The sequence below is a fragment of the Lutzomyia longipalpis genome, chromosome 1 (genome assembly GCF_024334085.1).
Source record: "Lutzomyia longipalpis isolate SR_M1_2022 chromosome 1, ASM2433408v1".
In the NCBI taxonomy this organism is placed as follows: Eukaryota; Metazoa; Arthropoda; class Insecta; order Diptera; family Psychodidae; genus Lutzomyia; species Lutzomyia longipalpis.
Window position 1 is genome coordinate 45,583,562 of NC_074707.1, and position 23,626 is coordinate 45,607,187.

Consider the following 23,626-nt stretch of genomic DNA (forward strand, 5'->3'; position numbering starts at 1 on the left):
TTTTCTTTTCATTATGCACAAGGCAGCAGGAGAATTGCAGTTGGATATCAATCTTGTACTTATTGTAAGTAAACTGAGAGGTTGATTTAGGCACCAGCTTTCTCCTGATGACTCTTCACGGTCCAAACTTCGGGTGTGGTCAGTTCTGGGGGTAGATTTGTTGTCTTCTTCTTTCTGGCCGGCAGTGTGCGTGGGCTGGACAGGAACATTGTGAGGAAGCCACCAACGATGGACATACCAGATAGGGCGGTCTGAGCGACGTACTTGCCGAAGATTGTGGTGGCACCAATAAAGGGGGCCGTCAGGAGCCAAATTCTGGCCCACACGATCGTCGAAAAGGCGCCTGAAAGGATTTTTTTTTTAAATTTATTTAATAAAAAAGATCTTTAAGAAAGCTTTGGGAATTTAATTTTTTTGGGCAACTCACAAATTCTCCTCTTATCTGCCGAGACTAGTTCCGTGGTACACGTGGTGAGGATGGACAGAGTCGTGGAAATTGCCGTCTTTGTGATCATGGCTGTCGTCATCTCCAGAATAACACGCTCAAGACCCTGAACTGCAAAAGAAAATTAATTCAAGATCCGCATGAGAATTTATTCTTATTTCCAGAATTTTCTTTTTTTTTTCCTCTCTCTCAACTTTTATGACGTAAGAAATATATCTTTGGGAGCTTTAGAATCGCGTGCAAAGTGTCCAAAAATGCAACAAAATGTTTGGAATTTTATTATAACGATTAAAACATTTAATAAATCAATTTTATTTCACTTTTTTTTTCATTGGAAAAAATGGAAAAAAATATTTCAAAATAAAATAATTTTTCGATGCAGTGAATGTCAATGATTTGAATTCAAGGTAGAAAGTGCACGAAATATGCTAAAAAGAGCTTTTAGTTAAAATTAAAACTTGCTAATTGCTTTCATCCCGGTGGTGTGGAAGACCTTGTGGTGGATGATCTTTTATCAGTTTTGAATATTTCTCTCAAGAAATTGCCATAAATTCTTCTTAATTCAAAAGCAAAAATGAATATTTTATTCTCCCAAAGCCGGAAATGTTATTCTTACGAATTAGGGGAGAGCGGGGCTAAGGGTTTGGAAAAAGTTTAAAATATCATATTTCCGAGCTAGATAGAACAAAATGATCTGAGAAAGAGTTGTAGGGCAAGAAATATCCTAAAGAATTGAGCTATACTTTTCGCTTTATCTGTTTGGGAAATATGATATTTTGAGCTTTTTCTAAACCCTTAAGTGACTTTTTTAACCCTGGTCTCCCCTACAAAGTGGAAAATTTGCATTTTATGAGCATTTTGTTTAATTTAAAATTTAAATTCAATAAAATTCATTTTCAAGCATAATTTTAGCATAAAAGATTTCTTGATTTTTAACGTTTTAATTGATCATTTTTTAAAGGCTTCTTAGCTATGTCAATGAGAAAGATATTAAAGTTATAATTACCTGATGGTGGAATGAACCAAATGGCACAGGCAGCTAGGCCAGCTACTGCATTCCAAATGCCCGTCCAGAGCCACTTCCTCTCGCTGTTGAGTATCAAATACAGTCCAATGAAGGTACCCAAAATTTCACAGCATCCCGCCACGATGGTATTAGCCTCGAGGTGTTCGCGCCCAAAGACACGAATGTTGAGCAACATGCCGTAGTAGGTGACAATGTAGATGGACCACACGAGGTGAACACAGATCATGTGACGCTTAGCCCGATGACCTTCCCAGAGGGACCACCAAGTTGGTGGAGGAGGACCCTCAAGGCACGAGGCCGCTTGAACTTGCAGCAGGTGCTCAAAGTCCCGCGGTAGGGCATTCGGTCTTCCATTTATCCGAACTGCTTCCTCGAGGATTGCCTTTGCCTCAGACACGCGATTCCTGGCGATTAGCCAGCGTGGAGAGTCTGGGATCCATCTTAAAAAAAAAAGATTATTTAAAATTATTTTTTTGAAAGGAAATGCAAAACCTTTAGGGAATAGCAGAAAAAAAAATAAAGAAAGATTTAAGTGACTTTTTTACCCCCCTCACCCCTATATTTCATTTTATTTTAACTAAAAATTAATTTTGGATAAATAATAAGTTTATCTTTGGCGTGGTGTAATATAAAAGAGAATTATTTGATAAATTAAGAAAATAAATTTGTCCTAAAGCTTCTTTCCCAATTTGGTAAAATCGTTATTTTTTCGCAAATCAATTAACAAAAACGGAAAAATAAACTGATTTAGATAAACCCAATAGAAATGGAAAGAAAATTAAAGTGCTAAGAAGTACAAACTTTAAATTATAAAATTTTCAATATAAGTTAAAGCTTTTCCAACTTAGATTAGCTTTTCCAAGTTAATTGAGTTATTTATTAAATTATTATTCAAGAAATAATGATTTAAATGTTTTAAATGTAGCATTTTGCGTAATATCCTTTGAAGCTTGTTACAAATATAATTTAAAATTATAATTCTACAATACTCTTTAGAAAAAGTAATTGTGTTAAATGCTTTTTAAAGGTAATTTATCCTCTTAGTGGGAATGAAATTTTCCTTCCAGTTCTTCTTTCTTCTAAATTATCCACAATAAAATAATAATCAAATATTCTTAAAAATTTAAGTTTAAAACACATTAAATCAATAAAATTAATATTAAAAAAAGCTTTTAACTGAGACTCTTAAAAATGCATTAAATACCTAAAATAAATTAAAGAAAATAAAGAGAATTTTTAATTTTGAAGATCAACTAAAGCCGACACACAGAACTTTTCAAAACAAACCATTTGTTGAGATAAAAAAAAAATAATTCTATAAACTGAAGAGAGAATGTTTTTATTTTGTAATTCAAATAAAAAGTCTATACAGCCGTCTTTACGTCACAATTCAATTGTGATTGAATAAAAAAAATCTCTCAGGTGTTGATTTGAAGTCATGCAATAGTTTGGACAGGAGCATTAAAAATTAACTTCACGGAATTGCTTACTAATAAATAAAATACCAACATAAATTAGTAATAACCTCTTTTATTTATTTTATCCGCTTTGAGATATTAAATTGAATTTTATTAAAAGAAAAATGTTTCAATTAATTTCTTTATATTCCCCAAATTGCAAATAAAATCCATTACTTTTATTCACTTCTTTATGTCTCGATTTTCGATCGTGATTAGAAAATTTTCAAAGTTTGTTAAGAAGGCAAAATTATCTCAAAATAGAACGATCACGTGTTTTTTTTGCTAAATTAAGTTAAACTTTTTTCTGTTCTTGATTAGGTTTGCGTGAAAAATTGCCACATTCACAATCCATGTAAATATTATTTTAATCTTGGGAAAACATTGTGTGGGGATAGAGGGAGAAAAAAATAGAATCTGATTCATGCTTGCATAAGATAAAGCTCCCGCCAGGTTAGAATATGTAAATTATCAATAGTTTAATCACAATCTAAAGGCCAATTTGTTTTTACACAGAGTCAAAAAAAAATAGAACAATTTGGTTTATGTAAATATTATTCTTTGTTGATTCTAATGTGTGGAAAAAATAGAATTTTTGCACAAAAGTCCTCACATTCTGTTTAACAACGCAAATTGTTTGCATACGCGCTGGTATCGTCAGCATTTTCGTGCAAATAATTCATGTTTTTTTTATCATTGAAGAAAATAAAAAATGGAATAATATTGGTTCTAGAATATACAGGTTCTAGCAATATTTATTCTACAGAAGAATAGGAAGAAAAAATTATATTTTGTCGCTTTGTTAGAAGGATCAATGGAATGAGAAATAATTTAATAAAAGCTCCCCAATTATCTTAACCATGTGAATTCGTCGTGATTGCGCGAATTAACTTCTAAAGTTGCAAATTGGGCTGTTAAATTAAGGCTTTGTGGAGGAGTTAGGAGCAAACTCACCTGTGGAGGATGACGAGGATGAAGGTGGGGAAGGAAATTGCCATGTAGAGTTGTGACCAATTGTTGACAAAGCTCGCCATTCCTGGTAGAAGAATCACACCGATTGACCAGAATTGCTCAAACATTGTGCAAACAATCGTCTTGTACTTTCCCGCCGTGATATCAGAGACTAAAAATAAGAAGAGAAGAATTCAGAGAAGAAGATCTAATCTAATTCTAATTCTTAGAAATTTTGCCTAAATAAATTTTCATCTAGAATTTTCCCACTCACATATAACAGCGCCTGCAGTGTACATGAGACCACAGCAAATGGCAGAAAGGCACCTGAAGAATACATGAAGTCCATAGCTCGTGACCAGACCCGTGAGATTTCCGCAAATTATTTGCGACAACATCCCGGCCAACATCACACGACGTGGGCTGAAGCTACACACAAAAAAACGAGACACATTTTATTTAATTTTCTTATCGAATTTCTTTCCCAGAGTTCAAGGAGAGTGTGCAAATAATTGATTTTTGTGCGAAGATCGCACGCAATTCCATAATCAAGGTGATGATCGTGAAAATTTCAATATTTTCCCTCTTTCTTTACCTTCACGTTGAATATTTTAGTCTTGAACCCTGAAATGTTGGTTTAGTTTTTAATTTTAATATAACATCGAAATTCCTTGCCTTGTTCCTTTGCAAAATGATCCAAGGATGAAAAAAAATACTTTTAGAGGTTTTATGTAAAAAAGAAACTTTGAGGGGAAAATTACTAGAATTAGAAACAATTTAGAACAAATTGTTGAGGTTTTTCCTTATTGAAAGTTCTCTCAAAAAGATCTAGTTTTTTTTTTATAAAAATAATCCAAATTGTTATTTCGTGATTAGAAGTCATTCTAGAAAAGATTTTAAGTCTTTTGAAGGGATAATTAGAGGAAGTAACTGTAAGAAAGAGTTTGAGGGAGGAAGAAGAGAATTTTTAGATTATAAAAGATCAAAAAGATTTTTTTTTGTCCGAATTGTTTAGATACATCTAAGAGGCCTAACTTTTTTAAAATAAGACCTTTAAAGAAATTAACAGAAAATGAATATTTAAAGATCAATTTATCAAGACTGAAAATTGTCAGAATATGTTTTTTTTTCTTTCTAGCAAAACCCTGAGTTGAGAGCTTTAAGATCTAAGGGGCGGAACAGGTAATTTACATAATTTCTTTCTTCCGACTGTATCCTTGAGAACTTTTGATTTTTTGAAGGTGGAATTTTTTAATCGAGAAATAAAATCTAAATTGAGATTTTTTTCATTTGCCGAATAAAAAAACTTTTGAATTTTAAATTAAAAACCTTCATTTTAGATTGAGAACATTCGAAGATTTTCTTGAGCTTAAAGCTCATGGTATTTTCACAAGCGAACTTTTGCTGCACTATTTCCATTTTTAGAGCAAAAAATCGTGAAAAGAACACGAAAATAGAAAAAATTCTCAATACAAATAAGTTTAGATTTAATGAAGATTTCAGTCTCATTGTCTGTGAAGGGGCATCATAATGCAAAAAGTTTAGAATATTTAATGTTTCCGTGAGAATTTCTGGATTTCTCATAATAATCGTTTAGTGATAAAACATATTGAAAAATAGTCTCATAAACTAAAGATGCAGAGCTTTTAAATCCACTAAAAGATTAAATATAGGTAATTAGAAACTTACTGCACTAGAAGTTGTGTAGTGATGATGCCACCCCAGAGAACACCAAATAGGTGAAAGAACTGCGTTGTGGCGACTAGAATATCTCTTGAACACACCAAATCAAAGTCTGTGATGATACTTTTGTAGTCACTGTGGTGCTGAAAGCTCTCGCATGGGATGATATTTGTGGCATTGCGTTCAGGCTCAATCCACGGATTGGACATATCGCTACGATTGAAGTACTTGCTAACATGGTCCAGGGCATCATCGTACACATTGCAAAAGTCAATGGTGAGCTCCTGATCGGCGGGATCCAGCACAGCTGGATGGGAGATCTTGATCCACGTGCTCTTATTGACTTCCGGTAGGACGGGTATGTGTGGAGGTGGTTTGCAGAAGAAATCCCCATGACGTGGTGCGGGGGCGGTGAAGATGATGCACGCCATGAACCATGAACTGGGGATTTTGCAGAGGAAAATGAGGAGGACTGTGCGTAGCTGCCAGCATCCCCAGTCACCGACAACCTTCCCAATGATGTCCACCTTGTCCACCATGTCTACGTTCTCAGTTGGTACGTCGATTTCGTCAATGAGGGACTTCCTGCGCGGATGGTAGGGGATATTGTGCGATGGAGCTGGTGCAACGGGTTCAAAATTGCTCGTATCTCTGCATTGGGTGGTCGGACTTGCCGCACCACCAACAGCTGCACCCGAATTGAGAAGCGGGTAGTCGGCCTATATTCCAGAGGGATGAACAAACACTTTAATCCAAAAATATTCCACAAAACTCTTTTTCTTTCTTCTTCCTAAAAAAATTCTTCTTGCAAACTTAAAATATTTTTTCGCACAAACTCGCGCGCGTTCTGAAAGCTCCTCAAAGAAATAAAAAGCTCTCAAAAAACTTCCAATTTGTGCCAATTAAACTAAACTATTTTTTTTAAGAAAGAGCGCGAGCTCAATTCACTTTCTTCCGATCCGATCCATAGGAAAAGTTCTAAGGTACTGCGCTATGCTGTGCCTTGGAGAACCAACGCAGTGAGATTCAATTAGCACCTTTGCTCCGTGGGGATTGCCATGGGAAATTGTATATCAATATATGGAGAGCTTTTTCGTGAGGAAAAAAAAGATGAATTGTAATGCAATTCAACCGAGAGCGTGGTCGAAAATGCTCTCAATGCTTCTCTATGTGTTTTATGGTGGGAAATTTTGAAATGAAAAATGGAAAAGTTTTATTGAAAAAGAAATATTGCACATAAAAAGCATTTTATGAGCTTTTCTAAGGGAATGTCTTTTAGAGCTTTTTGTTTGTGAAAGTTTTTAGCATAAAGTGAACATAAAAATTTAACATTGAAGTAAGACAACAAAAGATATTTAGTAGATATTTTAACAAGTTATTGGATTGAATAGAAAACTATATTAAACGATTTATAGACGTTTTAAAAGCTCCTCCAGAATATCATTTAATGTCTTTTTTTTTAACTTCTGTTTAAGCTTGAGAAATTTCTAGTCTTTATTCTGAGTCCTGTTTATTCTGAAAGCTGAATAGAAAGATATATTATAACCAGGCGCCTCCATTGCTTTTATCTCATATTTTTAATGAGAAAAATATTTAATAATTGCAAAATCGCCCCTAAACTATTTTATGGTAGTTTAGAGAACTAACTCAAAAGAATTTAGAAATAAATATTTGACGAATACTGAAACCAGGAGCCTCCACTGTTATCTATAAAAATAAGGCTTAATAACAAAACTTCATGACTAAAAAAAATTGAGTTTTCATTAGTTGAAAGCTTTCATGAAAATCTAAAGCCATAGTTTGCATTGGCGGGGAGGCTACAGAGCAACTGGAAAGTGGGAATCACCTTCTACCACGCGGTGGGGATCAATCGGATCAATCAAAAGGTGCTCAATTGAAGGGGAAGCGAGCGCTATTGTGCAATCTAATTTATCAAGATTGTTCTCAGTACGACGTTTATCAACGAAAGTCTAATCGGTGATCGATCTAACTGATGGGACCAATTAAAATGCTTTTGGAAATTTTCCTATCTTCATTTTTTTGCTCCTATTTATGACGGATGCTAACGCGACTCTTAATTGCATCAAATAGGTGCATTTATTAGCATGAAGCAGACGCATTTAGAAAGGAATCTCATAAGGAATTTGCTGATTGAGAGACATGAAATGCATTTGCGTTTCAAAATTCTTTACTAATTGTGAACGAATTTTGTGGTACAATGAAATGAAGAAAATTCAATTTTACTTTCTTAAAGAAAAGCTCAAAAGTTCTTTTCTCTAAAAAAAGAAAGTTCCGTCGTAAAATTTGATCTTGATTCGTAAAGTTTTATTTATAAGGCAGGCTTAACTAGTCGATAAATGGCTATAATTACAAGGAGGGTAAAAAAACTGTTAACACTTTGACGTCAATGAATTCTCTACCGCCATAATATGAATAGAGGGAGACTCGCTGTTCAAACTGAGAGAGAACTTAATCGAGATCTTATAGTGAATTCGCATGGAGAATGAATAGATAAAAAAGCAACAAGCACGTGGTGAGAAGAATATATTGATTGTTGTTTGAAGAGATGTAAACAGAAGCGCCTGGATAGAATGGAGAAATAAATACAGATCCGTGGAAATAACAATAACGCACGGCCTAGATTTAACATAAAGTCGGAAGCTGCGTGTTCCAAATAAGATAACATAAGCTACACATAAGTTAACAACAATATAAGCAACATTTTAATGTAATCAGATTAAATGGAAATTCTCTGTGTAGCGAAGAAAAAGCTCACAGTGGGAAATCGTTGAAATTTAATTTAATGCAAGAAGGATGAGAAATATTTTTGATTATTTCTTGATCCGGTAAAATGAGAGGAATATTAAGAAATTGAGTTAAAAAAGTTTTCTTTAATTTTTTTCAAATAAAGATTTGTCAAAGTGAAAAAGCAAAAAAATAAAATTGGAGCTTTCAGAACTTTTAAAGTATGGGCGTTCTTTGATCATCTCGCTATGATTATTTATCAAATTATAATAATCCTCCTTTAAATGAATTAATTTGTAATTTAATTATTAAGCATTAACATTTTAGTTACATTAATGTGGCAATTTGCTGGGAAAAGCTCTGGCATTTGAGCTTTTTTAAAGATGTTTAGTAAAATTAAGTTTTTCAAGTTGTTTGAGCTCAAATAAGAACTTTTCAGCGAAAAAAATCTTTGGGAAATTCTGATTTTACATTTCGTTTTTAATTTAAAAATATTTCTGAATTATTTAATCGCCAATTTAAATAAATATCAAAAGAATATTTTTCGTTTTTTTTTTCAATTCTAAACTATTCAGCATTTTTTCAGATGTTCCATCATCTTCTACACGAGTCTGTACGTTGCTAAAATAAACTAAATCATCACGATGTGCCATTTAATCACACGACACTTGATGCAAAATTCCGATCATCTGTTTGCACTTGAACTTACGGGGAGGGAAAAAGATACACGGCTCGTTCTTCTAGCCATTGTGGAGCCTTCTTTTTACGTATCTGCTAAATTATCCAAAAATTTATCACAGTAAATTACAAAAAACTACGATTTTCAAATAATTTAGGGAATTTATTTTTTCAGAGACTCGGTGTCCCTTTTGCTTGATCGTGAAGAACTAAAAGTGATGTGAATTAGAAATAGTTGGCAGACCCTCGAGAAAATTATTTCCTATAAGATCATCTCATGATCACGAATACTTTTCTTCCGCTTGCGGTGTGCATTTCGTGGTCATCGTGAACACACAGCCGGTGTTCGTGAACTTGCAACGATGAGTGACTCGCGTGACCACGTGGGATGGGTACTCGTGGAAAACTGTGGGAAAGCTTATGTAACACTTGGCACAAGATGCGGAAATCTTTCTCACTTTGCCATGATACTCAATTGAGTCGAAAATATACATCGCGCGTTGTCTGGCAAATCAAATTTTATTGTCTCGGCCGTACGTGACATTGGCACATATTTCTTTCATTTCTCTCGGTCATCACCTCGCTAAACTTGGTGGAATCCCTCGCAGGATCTTCAAAGGATCTCTAAGGATCTCACAAGAAAATTTCACAAACGAAAATCTCACAGAATATTTTCAAAAAGCACTTTAAAAGGAAATTTTGTGGAAGTTAAGTGTAATTCCCGCGGAACTTTTTATTTGTGCGATCTTCACTGCCACCGATCTTGTGGACAAGTAAGTTCTGGACGATAAGGCGGAAGATATAGAACTCTATGTGCCAAAATATGGTGGGACTTACCATTTTTATGGTGATTTTGTATTTGCCGGAGAAATTAGATCACAAATTACTTATTTGGGTAAGCAATTAGCGATCATTTAGACAAGACGCTGGCGGCGTACACTGACGATTTTTCCCCACCTCTCAAAGAGAAGTCTCAATCTGTCCAATTTGCCACCAACAAAAAAAACTATGTGTAAAAATATATTTTTTTCCTCCACGTTCACGAGAAAGAGAAAATTATCACTTTGATCGCGAGAACGTATTGATGATTCGGCTGTGGCCGGAGAAGAATCAATTGATCATGAAAAGAGAATCGATCAATTTGTTTGGAGTATGTGTTTAGATCGTCGTAAATTAATTAATATCAAAATATTGCCACTCTTGGGGAGAGACGCAATCGAGCCGCACGTTTTCACTGGGAGCACACAATTGATAAAATGTGGGTGGCATCTGGGGTATTTTTCACTTTTATAGAGACACGATAAGAAGACGATATCGAGCCAAAAAATTTTTATATTCGCACTATTTGCTCAATAAATAATTTTCGCCACTGTTTCAATTTACCAAATGCGGTGGTTAAACATTTACCAAAGTACATAGCAGCGTCTATGGCGGTTCTATTGGGGAAGCGAGGGCCACGATCTCTCCTCCAAATTTGTGATCAAAATCCTCGCATAATCTCTCTGTCCTGCCTTGTGTGTGTGCATAATTTATCCAGGGGATTATACAATTTTGCTACATTTATTTGAAAAATATCGCGCAACTTTCGCCATCAATGCTTTATCCTCGAACTTCCGGCTTATATACATACTATATTGTTTCAATCATATGATCTTCGCATATGACTACACATAATTCGTCAGTCGTTGATCTGCACTTTTTTTCCCATCGAGGTAACATCTCTTCGTCCGCCGCTCTATGACGGTCGTTGAGCTTTTGCATTGAGGAAGGTCCGCGCATGTGATCTACATATTATTCATTATACCAACGTGGTTGCAAGAGGGGAGAATAAATTCTCACACTTGAGTGGTTGAGATAAGATCAACGAGGAGAGTCTATAAAAAATATTTAATCAAAATTATTTAATTATTATTGCCATTTAAATGGAAAAATGTGTGGAAAATTCCTTCTTATTTCATTATTGTCATTATTGTGGACCAAGGGGTTTTATCTAATTAATTTTTGAGATTTTGTTGGCAAATAAATTCTGATAATTTTCTTATAAATTTTTTTAACGCTAAATTTTAATAATTTAAATCTGTTTTAAAAGTGAATCCAAAAAAATTTAGAAGAGTTAGATTTAGACTTAAAATGTAGTAAAATATCTAATTTTATTAAAACCTTAAATTTTTCTTTTTATACAAAGCTTTCGGCTATATTTGAAAAATCATAAACCGTTAAAAATATTATTTTGATGAACGGATTACTCTCTTTTCTAAAATTTAAGAGATTGATTGGTTTTTAAGTAAATCGTAGAAAAGGGCGTTAAAGATTATTTTTTCTCTGATTTTTATTCATTGACAAGCTTAAATGCTTTAAACAAAATATTAGGTATAGATTTTTTAGTCTTTGTATTTAATGAAGAAATACGTTCTGAATTATCTTAAGAAACCTATTCCTCTTAACATCCAAAATTAGACCTTTGAATAGCCTCTATTGGCCTTTACAGAAGCTGAGATATTGATAAAAAAAACTCCCAGAATTTCACGATTAATGCTTTAAATTTTCATAAGAAAAAAGTAAAAGTATATTAAGAAGCAAAAAAGCCAAGAAGTACCTAAAATGCATCACTTACACGCCCCTTCTCATCACGCGATATATGTAGTCTCGCGATAGTTGAATAATATTTGTATAAATTGTTACGATATGAGTCGAAGCAAAGGTGCCAGGTATATCCGTATCAATGGGCTAAGGCATGGTGCCATCTTATTATGTTGATGACGACATTGCCAATGCAAAGAATCTGGATGATCTATTCTTCTGTATTTGCATTAAATTCGGAATTTTTCCAGTATTATCGTCTTTTCTTCCTCAATTTTGGTTGCATGAACAGGTGGTGCGCCAACACAGGAACAGATAGCTTCGTCAACAATACGTTGTTCAACCCATCTGAGAACATACAATTATATACATAAAATCCCCTTTTAAATGGCAAAAAGAAAAAAAAATAAAACATGATAAGTTAAAAATATTTAAATTAAAAATGCAAAAATACCAGAAAATTTAAACTAAGCTCCCATTTTATTTTTATTTTATTTGAGAGAATGAAAAATATTTTTCCTTAGAACTCGCGATACTTATCTGTATGAGTCAGAAAATCGAGAATCAAGGTGAAAGTAATGTTGGAAAAATGACCGTGTGAGTGTTTGTTTGTATCCACTCTCCATGTGCTTTATCACACGGGTAGTGTTGCAACAACAACATCAAAAAAATACACATTATTATGCATATCAATTGGCTAATCAATAGAGCATAGCTATGAGAGTTCACTGCCTCGGAATATTCCTCAATTACCCCGTCGTCTCTGACGTCTTTGCATTTACGTACTTTGCAATATTGTGCATGGAAACTCAAATAATATTTTATTTTGACAAATTATTTTATTCTGTGTGAAAAATTTGCCACATTATTTCCCTTTTCTGTGTGGGAGGATTATATCGGATATTTCTATGCCAATATTTGGTCAACAAACTTATTATTCATACTTACTAATTTTCCAACCCAGCAGCCGTATATCATTCGTTTGCGGGGAGCGGGGTAACTTCAAAAGACGGCATTTTCACATCCTCAAATATTTAGTCAGTTCAAGTTCAAACCCAGCTAAAAGAAATGTCACACGCAAATATTTTTCCATATATCACCTTTTATTGCTCTCCATGAGAAAAGGTGATGCTGCTCTCAGGTACAGATGTACACCACACAGATCCTGGTGACTTCAGCTCGAAGAAAGTTACTGGTGGAGATCGAAGGAATCTCAATTTAATTAAAACACAGAGGAGAGAAAAATTTAATCATAGAGGAGTTAGGCTACTTTAAGTAATCAATAATTAGTTAAGCTTTTTTTTATCAGGAGTTTTAGCCAGGGATTGATTAATCGGTCAAAATAAATCTATAATTTTTGCCATACTTTTAAACATTTTTCTATATCTTCCTGAACATCCTTATAACTTAAAAAAATCTTTTGTAGACTATGGACCAGCCGGGTAAGCTTTTTGAACCATTTATTACACGTCCGAGGAAATTAATTTTTAATTCTTTTAGCAATATTAATTCTTTGAGGTTCACGACTAATCTAGCGAGCTGATTGAACTAAAAATAATTTTTATTGGCACCTTTGAGCTCAAATAAGACATTTTTATCAAAAAATCTAAACTCAAAAATTAACGGTTTTTCATTCTTTCTGATCCTGTGAGTCCTTGGGAATGTCCTTTTGTGGTCATAAAATGATTAGGGATAGTAAAGACGTAGTTTTATACTAATTTGGACTCATTATTCAAAAAATAACTATACAAAAAGAAACATTTTTAAAATCGAGCCTTTGGTTCAGCTTATGACCAATGAACCTGAAAGGGTTAACGTGAAAAAAATTATATTTTATTTCTAAATGAAGACTTTTTGCTATGTTTCTTACGCCGAAATTTTGACCTGAGGTCTATCTCTGTGCTTTAAAAGAAAAACAAAACCCAGTTGTACATCACATCCAGAGAAGTGATGCATCTTGTGCGAGGCACATTGTTGTACTTGAGAAAATTGGCGAATATTTACCAACTAAAATGAATATCACGAGATTTTGTGGGTTCAAATGGGAGCGAACGCAAGGAAGGCGATTAGCGTGGTACACACATGCAGTAGGAGCGTGAGGAAAATTAGGTAATAAATGATCAAATAAACATGTTAGGCGGTGTAGAAGCGCGAGAGGTATTTGGGAGACGTTAGTGCATTCCTAAAGGCGAATGTAGAATGTCTCTCTCAACTTGGGGAGGAAATTGATATGAAAGCATAATGGGGGGAGACAGTGTGTCGTGTGTGAGGTGAATCACCATGAAGAATGGCAAGCATAAACGAAAATAATATAATTAGCAATTTATTCCTTATCTCATCGTGCATGACCATATCTTTGAGAAGTCTTTGCAGGTGGTTGGGGGGGATTTGAGATGCACCGAGAATTTTTAATGTTATTCCCCTAATGTTGGTGTAGTTTGAAAATTTAATTCTTTCTTTTTTTTCTGCTGCTTCGTCTATTTTATCCTTTTTGAGAGAAATTCTGTTCTTTAGTTAAATAGAAAATATTCTCAAGATAAATTCTTCATTTAATGAGGATTTCATGTGACATCAGATGAAAGAATATTTCATCAGAATTCTTTTTCAGCAGTTCGGAATCACACCTCAAATCGCTGGGAGTTTATTAATTTCTGTGAGAAAGAATTTGGCATGTGTACAGAATTATTTTCAAGAATTCACACGAAACTCATAATTCAATTTATCGTTCATTTAATCTCTCAATTATAGCATTTTGGTGTGGATGCTCCACATCAAAGAGTCTTCTTCTCACTTCACGTGTCTCGCATCTCATCGGCAGATGAGGAGCTTTTTAGGCAAAGTCTGTGATTTTTCATAAATTATATTATGAACTTTAAAATGAAAATAGAAGTGTTGAGACATTCACAAAAAATTATTATGTATTGTTTTGACTCCAACTTGACGATTGGCACGAAATTTCAGCAATTTCATCATTCTTTTCGTTAATTTCTCAAAAATCATTTTGCAAAGTCAATTAACTTGTAAATAGAAGAGAATTATCGATTAATTAATCTGTGCTAATGAGACAAGAACTTCTTGAAGAAACTCCAAGTTTATAAAGCCTAAAAATAGTTCACAAATCATAATAAAAATAAAATTTGAAGTTGATAGAGATTTTCTATTATAGATTTTATTATTTATATACATTTGATAATGTTCTGTATAAATAAGTTATACATAATTTACAATATTTTCTCATTGATTGAATAATTTTTTCTTCACTCACTGTTTAATTTTTAATTTACAAAAATAAATTCAAAATTTGAATTTGGTTTAGTGGGAGATCAAGGCTTACATATTGTTAGACAAGAGTTGACGAAAAAGCTCGAATGTACATATATCGTATTTCCCAATGGATATTTCAAGGATATTTCATTGGAAAATATGATATTTTCGAGCTTTTCCTAAGAATCCTTTTTAAAACTTTATCAGCCCGTTTCCCCCTTATTTTGTTTTAATTAAGAAATTTCTTTTTCACTCAAAATCAAATGAGAAAATTGAAAAATTTCAAAATAAAAATTTTAATTATTTATTTTGACTTTGAAACTACAATAAATGGAAATTTTTAAAAATGTTTCATTATCACTCTTTTGTGTGGGACTAATTAGCGAATTTTTCTCTTTAATCGTATGACGTATGGTTAGACCTCTTTTTTCTTCATCTTCAAATATTCATTTAATATGCCTCTTATTACTTATATCATTTTTCACGTTAATTTAATGCCTATTTTTTGCAATAAAAGGAATTTTATTTATTTTATTCTTTTTCTTACTTAAAGACTAATATTCAAAATTTTTTATTTCAATATACATATACTCAATTAACTGCTATCTGGACTAGAAAATATTTAAGGACAATATCATTTCTTCTTCTTCACATTCTCACTTTCTAAAGGTAGTTTTCTTTTTTTTTTTTTAATTTTCACTAATTTAGAAAATTATTTATTCTTTTTTTTTTTAAATTAATTTTTTTATCAAAGAGTTTTATTTCATTCGGATTTTTTTTCTTTGCGTACCTTCGTGTTAATTTTTATTTATTTCAAAAAATTGCATCAATTTTTGCTTTGAGATTTTAGAGAGATTGTCGGAGCATTTTTTTTATACACAGAAAGAGATTTTTTTTTGTTTTTTACACATTCACATCACAAATGGAATGATGGTAAGAAGCGGAATGTTAAAAAAAGAGCTGCAGTTGTGGATTTGTTTTCTCTAACGAATGCAATTTTATTCCACATAAAATATCTTGACTATAAAATGAAATTAATTGATGTTTTTTTTTTGAGAACTATCACAGAAAATAATAAACGAATCATGTAAGATTGTTCGTCCCGTTGGATTTTTTTTAGTTTTATCATCTATATAAAAATTCTTTTATAATGAATTTTTACTTGATCTTGCACGTTTTTCTTTTAAATTTATATGTTACAAAATTGAGGATATTTACAAATTCTTTTTCGAGACATCTGACAGGGTGAATAGGGTTGGGAACAACAATAAATTTTATTAATTCAAAAATATGGATCAGAGAAAGTAAAATAGATTAGAAAAAAATTGTTGTTTGAAAAACAAAAATATTTATGTTGGAAAATGATTTTTTTTCTTTAAATAAATTTAAGATTAATTTAAAAGAGAAAATTTGAAATTTAAACGTTAGGCCTAAGAAAAATTTACTCTATTCTAAAAAAAAATCAACAATCCTTGAAGTAAGTCTTCTAAGGATTCTTTTAACCCATTTCCACCCTTCATCTGTGCCTTGAATAATTGTAAATTAACACACAATACTTTTTATGCTATATAATTATGTAAACTTGGATACTCCTTTTGATTTTTCTGCTCAAAAAGTCTCTGGCATGGATTTTCACACATTTACCGCCATATCTATCTCCCTTTATCATCATGTCCTAAAACATATGTAATGCTACAGCAAATTCCTTCCATTTCATTCACTTTATAAATAATAAAATTCTCCTCCCACACATAGGATTTTCTCTCTATATACAATGTACATTATAAATACACATTTAAATATTTGTAATAAATATATCTATATAATGTAGGTCTTTCCGGAAAAATGGTTTTAATTTACATTACATATATGCTATGTTCTCTCTCTCTCTCTTTCTCTCCATGCAACACTCTGTGGCTGTTTGTTCGATAAAATTTCTTTGCTTTTCCTTAACACATTGCACACAAAATAGAAGAAAACAGCACAGCGTCTTGCACACTGTGCGACTTTCTTTTCTTTTCCCAATTTAGTTGGGAAATCCTTCATTGATTCAGGAGAGTGTTGGTCACCTCAGAGAAGGACAACAGAGGACTCCCGTCCGCGTGATCGGGGAACGAGTTGGATGCGTATGCGTGAGCGGTGATGTTGGAGATATGGTGGCGCGTTGGCGATGCTCCATGTAGCCGTTGTTGCGCGATAGATAGTGTGACTGGGTGGTGTCGCCCAATGATGACCTGCACAACAGCACAAAATAACCCACAATTAATTGCATTTTACACGCCCCTTTGGGACATTTTGCTAGACCTTCTATTCCATTTTTTTCTCCATTTCTTTCTCTTGAATTTCTTCGAGGTCTGGCATATTGTACAATGTTAATTTATTTTCTTTTTTGTTAAATTGTTTTGCAAAGATGCGATATTTTAAAAGGATTTATGTATTATGGGGATGAAGGGATGTTGAAAGAGGCATTTCGATCCACTTTTCGTTTATATATGTACATAATTATTTAACCCATTTCTATCAGCTTCAATTCAATTTTTAAATCTTCTACAAAGAAATAAAATTATTAAATAATTAATATCTTTTGACAGGAATGGGTTAAATGTTCTAACTTTGCTACTTTTTAAGCATATTCTTTTGTACATTTTAACATAAATTCTTTAAGAAAAAGACTAAAAGCAAAATAAATATATATAACTGCAAGGAAGATAAATAAAACAAATCAAAGCATAAGTCTTGAATTTTGGTTTATCGCGCGTGTGAGGAATTTCAAGAAGATGCCTCTTTCACCATTTTTTTTGGGCTCCAGGAATGTTTTTGGGCGGAAGGATGTAAAAAAGCAGAGAGAGATAGATTAGAATTTATTCTACAAGGAGATGAATGAGTGTTAGGGGATCAAAATGGATTAGGGTACTGTGGGATGGTGGATTTTTGGGGAGGGGGGGGGGGTGGAAATCAACTAAATCAAACAAAAATGTCGACACTCACTGAGTGCTTGCGTGCTGAGGAGCATGGTGATAAGTGAAATACTGGTATTGCGAGTATGATGCAGGACTCCATACCTCGCAACTGCTCCCAACGACCGCCTGCGTCTGGGCACCGGTGCCCCCCTGGGGTGTTGCTGGTGCCTGTGGCGATTGATGGAGCACCTCGTTGCCCACGATGGCCCCGTGATGCCCAATGCCCGCCGCCTGGCTTACCTGGGCATACATTGCAGCCGTACTGGCGGGATGTTCGAGATTCGGCGATTCATGGTGCCCCTGATGCACGGGATACGAGATATCCTTGCTGGTAGAGCCATTCCACTTTAGATGGGAATTGTGATGGCCATGATGGTGGGAATCTTCCAGAGCGGGTGACATGACCATCTGATTGTGGAGCTTTAGGTGATGAGTCTCGCTGTACATGCCATTCGATGTGGGTGTTGTGCTGGGTGAACGTGCGCTCGCCTGTGTCCCCGTTGCACCCCACATGAGGACAGTTTGGCGCTCGTAGTGCTCCGGTGGGGAGCTTTCGACTTTGGGTGTGACGATGCCATTGTTGCTGGAAGGAGTTGTGGTGGCGAGTGTGCTGGAAGCTGAAACGGGTGTAGTTTGATTGGATGCCCCACCGGATGGTGCTGAATTGAGCGGTAATCCCGCGGGGGAAGCATTCACCGGGGATGGACCACCAGATGAGCACGAAACGACATCCATAATGGGCGGGGAGGATTTTGGCGTTTTCAGATTGGGTGGGATTACCTGGAAATTTATTGTTAATTTAAAATTATTTCATCAATTATTCCTCTTTTTTGCTAAAAGGAACAAACCTGTGGCGTTGTGGGACTTCCGTAGCTGGAGGCGTATACATGACTCCGACTCGTAACATCAGTTCCTGGATAGTATTTCCCACTTTCCTGCCATTTCTCCTCCTTGGCTGACAACCCGTAGCCTTCGTAGGGTAGGAAGCCATTTGTGACGTAGGGTGAGGGTGCAGGTGAATGATGGTACTCCGGATAGTAACCACTGACACCCTGAAGACGGTACTGGTGGAAGAGATTCTCAGGAACGGAATAGAAGTTTGTTGAGTGCACCGAGGGTGTCATGTAGATGTTTTCTGGTGTGGGCGGGTACGGTGACGTTGAGTACATTGGATTGAGATTGGGGTATGTGGCAACAGCAATGGTTGGTTCGGGGATGTACTCCACAACAGGAACTGGAGGTGTGATCTGCTCAAGTAAGGCAAAAAAAGCGAAAGAAGAATATTTTAATCCTCAGTGGTTGTTGAGGGGCATTCTTATCAACCACTCACTTGTCCCAGTTGTGATTGTTGCTGCAATTTGCGCTTGGAACGGCATGTGGAGAGGAAGTCACGAAGTTGCGTCTTGTAGCGTCGATTGGTGCGCTGTGGCGTCACAGGTGGTGGCAGGGAGTTGGGTGAACCAGTCGGTGGGACGACTATTTGGTCGGCTTCGGTGAAGTAGCTGGACGATAGGCCAGTATCCAGGTAGCTGACTTTAAAATCCATCGTCCGCTTACCCAGCAAATCTCGACCCTCTTCCTCCATTAGCTGCCGATGGGTGCATATCACAAAGTCTGGTTTGGAATTCTTGTACACAAGGCGGGAACTACGGAGTTGCATTGACATGGATTTAGATTAGAAAACCCTCCACTAATGTCCCGCACACAAGCAAACATTACCTTGTCTGCAACCACTGCCATTCGCCATCCTTCTTCTGGAAACGATATGCAATCATTCCTGATGCACCAGTTTTTAGCACTACGAAGGTAATAAAATTTATTTCTTAATCTTCAAGACTTTTTTTTTCTTTAATTTTTCCATTTGTGAGAAAAACTTACATTCCTGATGGGCACTCGCCACATAGGAGAGATCATCGAAATGTACCAAATCGTAACCTCCCATATTGGCGAGTTCTGCATCCGAATACCCCAAAATCAGCTTCCCTCGTTGATCCATTGATACCAGCGCTAGATCTAATTTGTGCTTCGACTTGAACATATTTTCCTTTTGCGGAATTTCCAGGAGACTCGGAGGGCCAAAGGGGGTGCAGTAGGCAAATAGTGCTAGGGGTGGTTCTTCTGTTTTCCGATTCTGCCCATGGAGCACTTTAACGCGCCCCCGGATATCCAGCCTCTATGGAATTAGAAATTTTATCAATTAGAATATTTGGAAAGAGTTCTGAAAGAAAGTCGAAAGTTCTAACTATTTAATCGCCCAAAAATGTTTTCTAAAACCCTTAAGAACTTAACGAAAAGAATTAATATAAAAAGGATTTTAAAGGTTTTTTTTTAAGATGCTAAAGGGGGACAACATTGTCGTCCCAACTATCAAAAATTGGCCGCCAGTCTTATCAACTTTGTGATAATCTACAAGGTTGCTTCTCCTGAAGCAGGAACCTTGGGGTATCGCCTTCCTGATCACGATTGCCCTTCGGCGGCGACGAGGTAATTAACCACGACTGATCCTTTTTAATATATATTAAATCATCAATTACTTTTCACGCGAAGTATACGTTTTATTTAGAAAAAGAAAGCTTAAAATGGCTTAATGTCTTCTAAGCTATTAAATCTTAAATTGATTGAAAAGGGTTAATTTAGCAAATTTTTATAATTTCTTCAGACATGAGACTTTAAATTTTAAATTTGATTTTAGGAAATGTAGAATAATTTGTAAAACGTGCGGAGAAAGTATAAAATATTTCTAATATTAAACCTCATTTGTTTATCTTGGCACAAATAATAAATTAGATGATTGTATAATACCGACAAAAATTGCAACTTGTTAGAAACTCACGGTAGCAAGATAGCAAGCAGTGATAAATATTGAAATCAATGAATTAATAAAATATGTATCGATATACATACAAGTTATACATATTTTAATTCAATATAAAAGGTATTAGTCAAGGTGTTTTGAGTGGGTGTGTAAGACAGACGCCCATAATTCAATTAATCAACATGATTATGAAAATGATGTTCACTAGAAAATTATATATGTGGTGAAATTTAGTTAAAAAAAATGTTGATTGCCTTTTTTCTCTTCCAATTCAATGGTTTTCTCCCCCGAACAAGATTGAAAATAACGTTAACACATTCACTTTTCCTGGGGCGCGCGCATTTGATGTTACGAAGAAATTTTAGCAGCACTTTTTGCCAGGAATTTGATTTTATAATTCTTCTGTAGAAATTTCCATTGATTTTTCAATCAATCAACCGTTGATTACACTCTTAGCAATTCATTAAAAAAACGACGAGTAAACATATCTCCTATGCGGGGGAGGTGCATAAACATAGTACATTGCAAGGTTGTTTGGAGAGTCTCTAACATATATTTTTTTCCAGAGAAAATTCGTCTGAATGATGTTTTTTCTTGAGAAAAGTAACAGAAAAAAATCTCACCAGAAATCCCGATGTGTTGTCTAGGAGACATCGAAATCGCACAGTAAAGCTCCTCTCGAGCAAATTGCACTTGTCCGGCGAAAGGGCTTCAGCTAGACTCAATCCAGCCATATCCGGTGGCAGGAAGGAGTTCCACAGCAGCTGCCTCTGCAACTCCTCCCGATCTTCCGAATGCACCAACTCATACACTGATTGATGAACAATGTCGGACTGTTGGATGTTACGGGGAGGAAGAAGAGCAAAGAAAAAGGAAGAAAAGCAAGTGAAGGGAGATGAAAACATATATAGAATTTATTTGTACACCGTTGGCCAGTGAGCTCCAGGAGAGATAAATAAAATTTCGCTGGCATGACAATTTTTAATTAATTAAAGATTTATCGCATCTCCCATCCCAGGGAGTTGGGGCGAAGGGCATTCAAATGCAGAAAAAAGAGCCCATGAGATGCACTATAGACACCTCGAGGGGGGCACATTTAGATTTTTCGACAGCCAACGCACCCCGCAGTTCGCAAAATCCATAAATCCTCCACAATCAGAATTTTGCCACACAACACACTTATAGTTGCCTCTTCATCACCCAATCCGCAAAATATGACTAAATTCGTAATAATACGGTAATATGACGGTCATAAATGTAACGTTGCCAGGACTGAAGAAAATTACTGTCATATTACTGCAAAATAACTATAGTTTTTGGAATGAGTCACAATTACTACATCAGGACGTTATTATTACGAAGTAATTTTTACTTTCAAAATGTTACTGTCATCTGACGGTAATTTGACTCTGTAATTGTTACTGGTTATTAGTACAGTCATCTGACAGTAATTTGACCTGGTAATTTTAACGTTATAGCGACTACGAAGAATTACTGGATTGTTACTGCGGGAGTCGCGCGAGTAATATGCGCGCCGGTCATATTACGGTCATTATTATAGGAATTATGACTCCCGCTGCAAACTATCAAAACATAATTTCTCTATAAAATAAAGGGATGAATTTGCCTAATTTATGCGCTTTACATAAGCTTTAGATGCATAGAAAGACTTTGGAATTAAGAATTCAGTGCCTCTAAAGAAAAAATCCGGTTAAATTGCTCAACAAAAAATGCAACCATAACCTCACAAATGTCAGTAGAAAAACAATAAGGATAAGCCTGCTACACCTTCTATGATTCTTTTGTTGACCATTAAAATTTTATTTTTCCTATAATTTTGAAAATTTTTAAAATTATAAAAAGAATAAAAAGAATTTATATCTTACAAAAGATATCATTCATAAAGAATTATTATTTTTATAAGTATTCATATTTATATTTTTTTGTATATTAAAAGAAATCTTTAGGTAATCGTCCGTATTGTACGACTATACAAATCTACGTTTGATCGATCGTAATGAAAATTTCGGTTTCAGATGGCCATACTTAATTTTTCCCCCAAATCCTCCTTTTAGGTATAGCTCCCATATAAAGTTCATGCATTTTTCGCGAATTTTTGAATTTGCCGCCGGAAATGTTGTATGAAAATGATTTCTTCTCTTTGCAAAATTTGTTGTAAAATAGATGAGAGCTTTCTATGATCCTGGAAATCTTCGTTCAGAACCGCATAAAAAAGGAATAATTATTTTTGTCGGTACTTTTGGCAAAACGGTCAGTATTTTGGCAAAAGTGTTGGTAATATTGGACAAAAAATCAGTAATTTTTGCAAAAGTGTAGGTAATTGGCCAAAATGATAGTAATATTTGTAAAAGTGACGGTACACACAGAAAAATTTTTCGCATTTTGTGAATGCGAGTGAAATGGTTCGCAGTTTCAATCTGCGAGCCTCAGGTAGACTCGCACATTACTATTACGAGTCTATGGTAGATAGTTTCTTTCTCACTAACATTTGACAGGTTTTTTTTTGACAAGCTCCTTGTTTATTTTCAATTTGCCCGTTACCGCAATGCTTCATCTAAAGAACACTGACACGATTTTCTAGAGACGTGGTATATGAGATATTCTTTTCATCATACACGTATGATTTTGGGTCATTTTATAAAAGATGTTACACCATTGAAAGATTAACTTCTGCAAAAAGATTTCGTGACGACATGTCATAGGATAATCCATACCTTTTTCTCTTTTCGTCATTGAATAAATTCTTAATATATCCAATCATTTACAAAATTTTGCAAATATTTTTTTTATAATTACAAAAAAAAAAACCAAAAATTATTTATAGAAAATTAAATTAAGCTGTTTTACGAAATCTTATGTCGCAAAGTGCTACTTTAAAATAACACGAGCTACTTTAGAAAGGATTTTCAGTCGGGATTTCGCCCTCAAATTCTTTTGACCGCCATCTTGCATACCAAACTATTATTGATTTTTTTAAATTCATATCCTTGATTCTACAAA

General features: G+C 34.6%; 2 protein-coding genes across 6 annotated transcripts in view; both read right to left on the reverse strand.

Annotated features, from left to right (window-relative positions):
* LOC129787773 (organic cation transporter protein) lies at positions 1-10,250 on the reverse strand. 3 transcript variants are annotated; one of them, XM_055823537.1, is made up of 7 exons: positions 9,824-10,250; positions 5,570-6,282; positions 4,155-4,309; positions 3,884-4,052; positions 1,452-1,912; positions 428-556; positions 1-343 (listed from the first exon to the last, which is right to left on the reverse strand). In XM_055823537.1, exons 1-7 carry the CDS (start codon positions 9,824-9,826, stop codon positions 87-89), a joined length of 1,887 nt encoding a protein of 628 aa, XP_055679512.1. In that variant the 5' UTR covers positions 9,827-10,250; the 3' UTR covers positions 1-86. The 3 variants fall into 3 exon arrangements, with proteins under 3 accessions (XP_055679512.1, XP_055679513.1, XP_055679511.1); XM_055823538.1 differs by lacking the exon at positions 9,824-10,250 and adding an exon at positions 9,566-9,595; XM_055823536.1 differs by lacking the exon at positions 9,824-10,250 and adding an exon at positions 9,018-9,197.
* A 4,452-nt stretch (positions 10,251-14,702) lies between these two features.
* The window catches only part of LOC129787775 (aryl hydrocarbon receptor protein 1), a 73,176-nt gene continuing 64,252 nt past the window's right edge, over positions 14,703-23,626 (reverse strand). For 2 of the 3 annotated variants that reach the window (XM_055823542.1, XM_055823541.1), the window contains exons 6-12: positions 21,229-21,438; positions 19,669-19,963; positions 19,510-19,588; positions 19,121-19,436; positions 18,639-19,037; positions 17,819-18,570; positions 14,703-17,064 (exon numbers count right to left, since the gene is read on the reverse strand). In XM_055823542.1, the coding sequence (XP_055679517.1) occupies positions 16,896-17,064; positions 17,819-18,570; positions 18,639-19,037; positions 19,121-19,436; positions 19,510-19,588; positions 19,669-19,963; positions 21,229-21,438 (2,220 nt within the window). In that variant the 3' untranslated portion in view covers positions 14,703-16,895. The remainder of the gene's footprint in view (positions 17,065-17,818; positions 18,571-18,638; positions 19,038-19,120; positions 19,437-19,509; positions 19,589-19,668; positions 19,964-21,228; positions 21,439-23,626) is intronic. The other variant, XM_055823543.1, reaches the window with a different exon arrangement.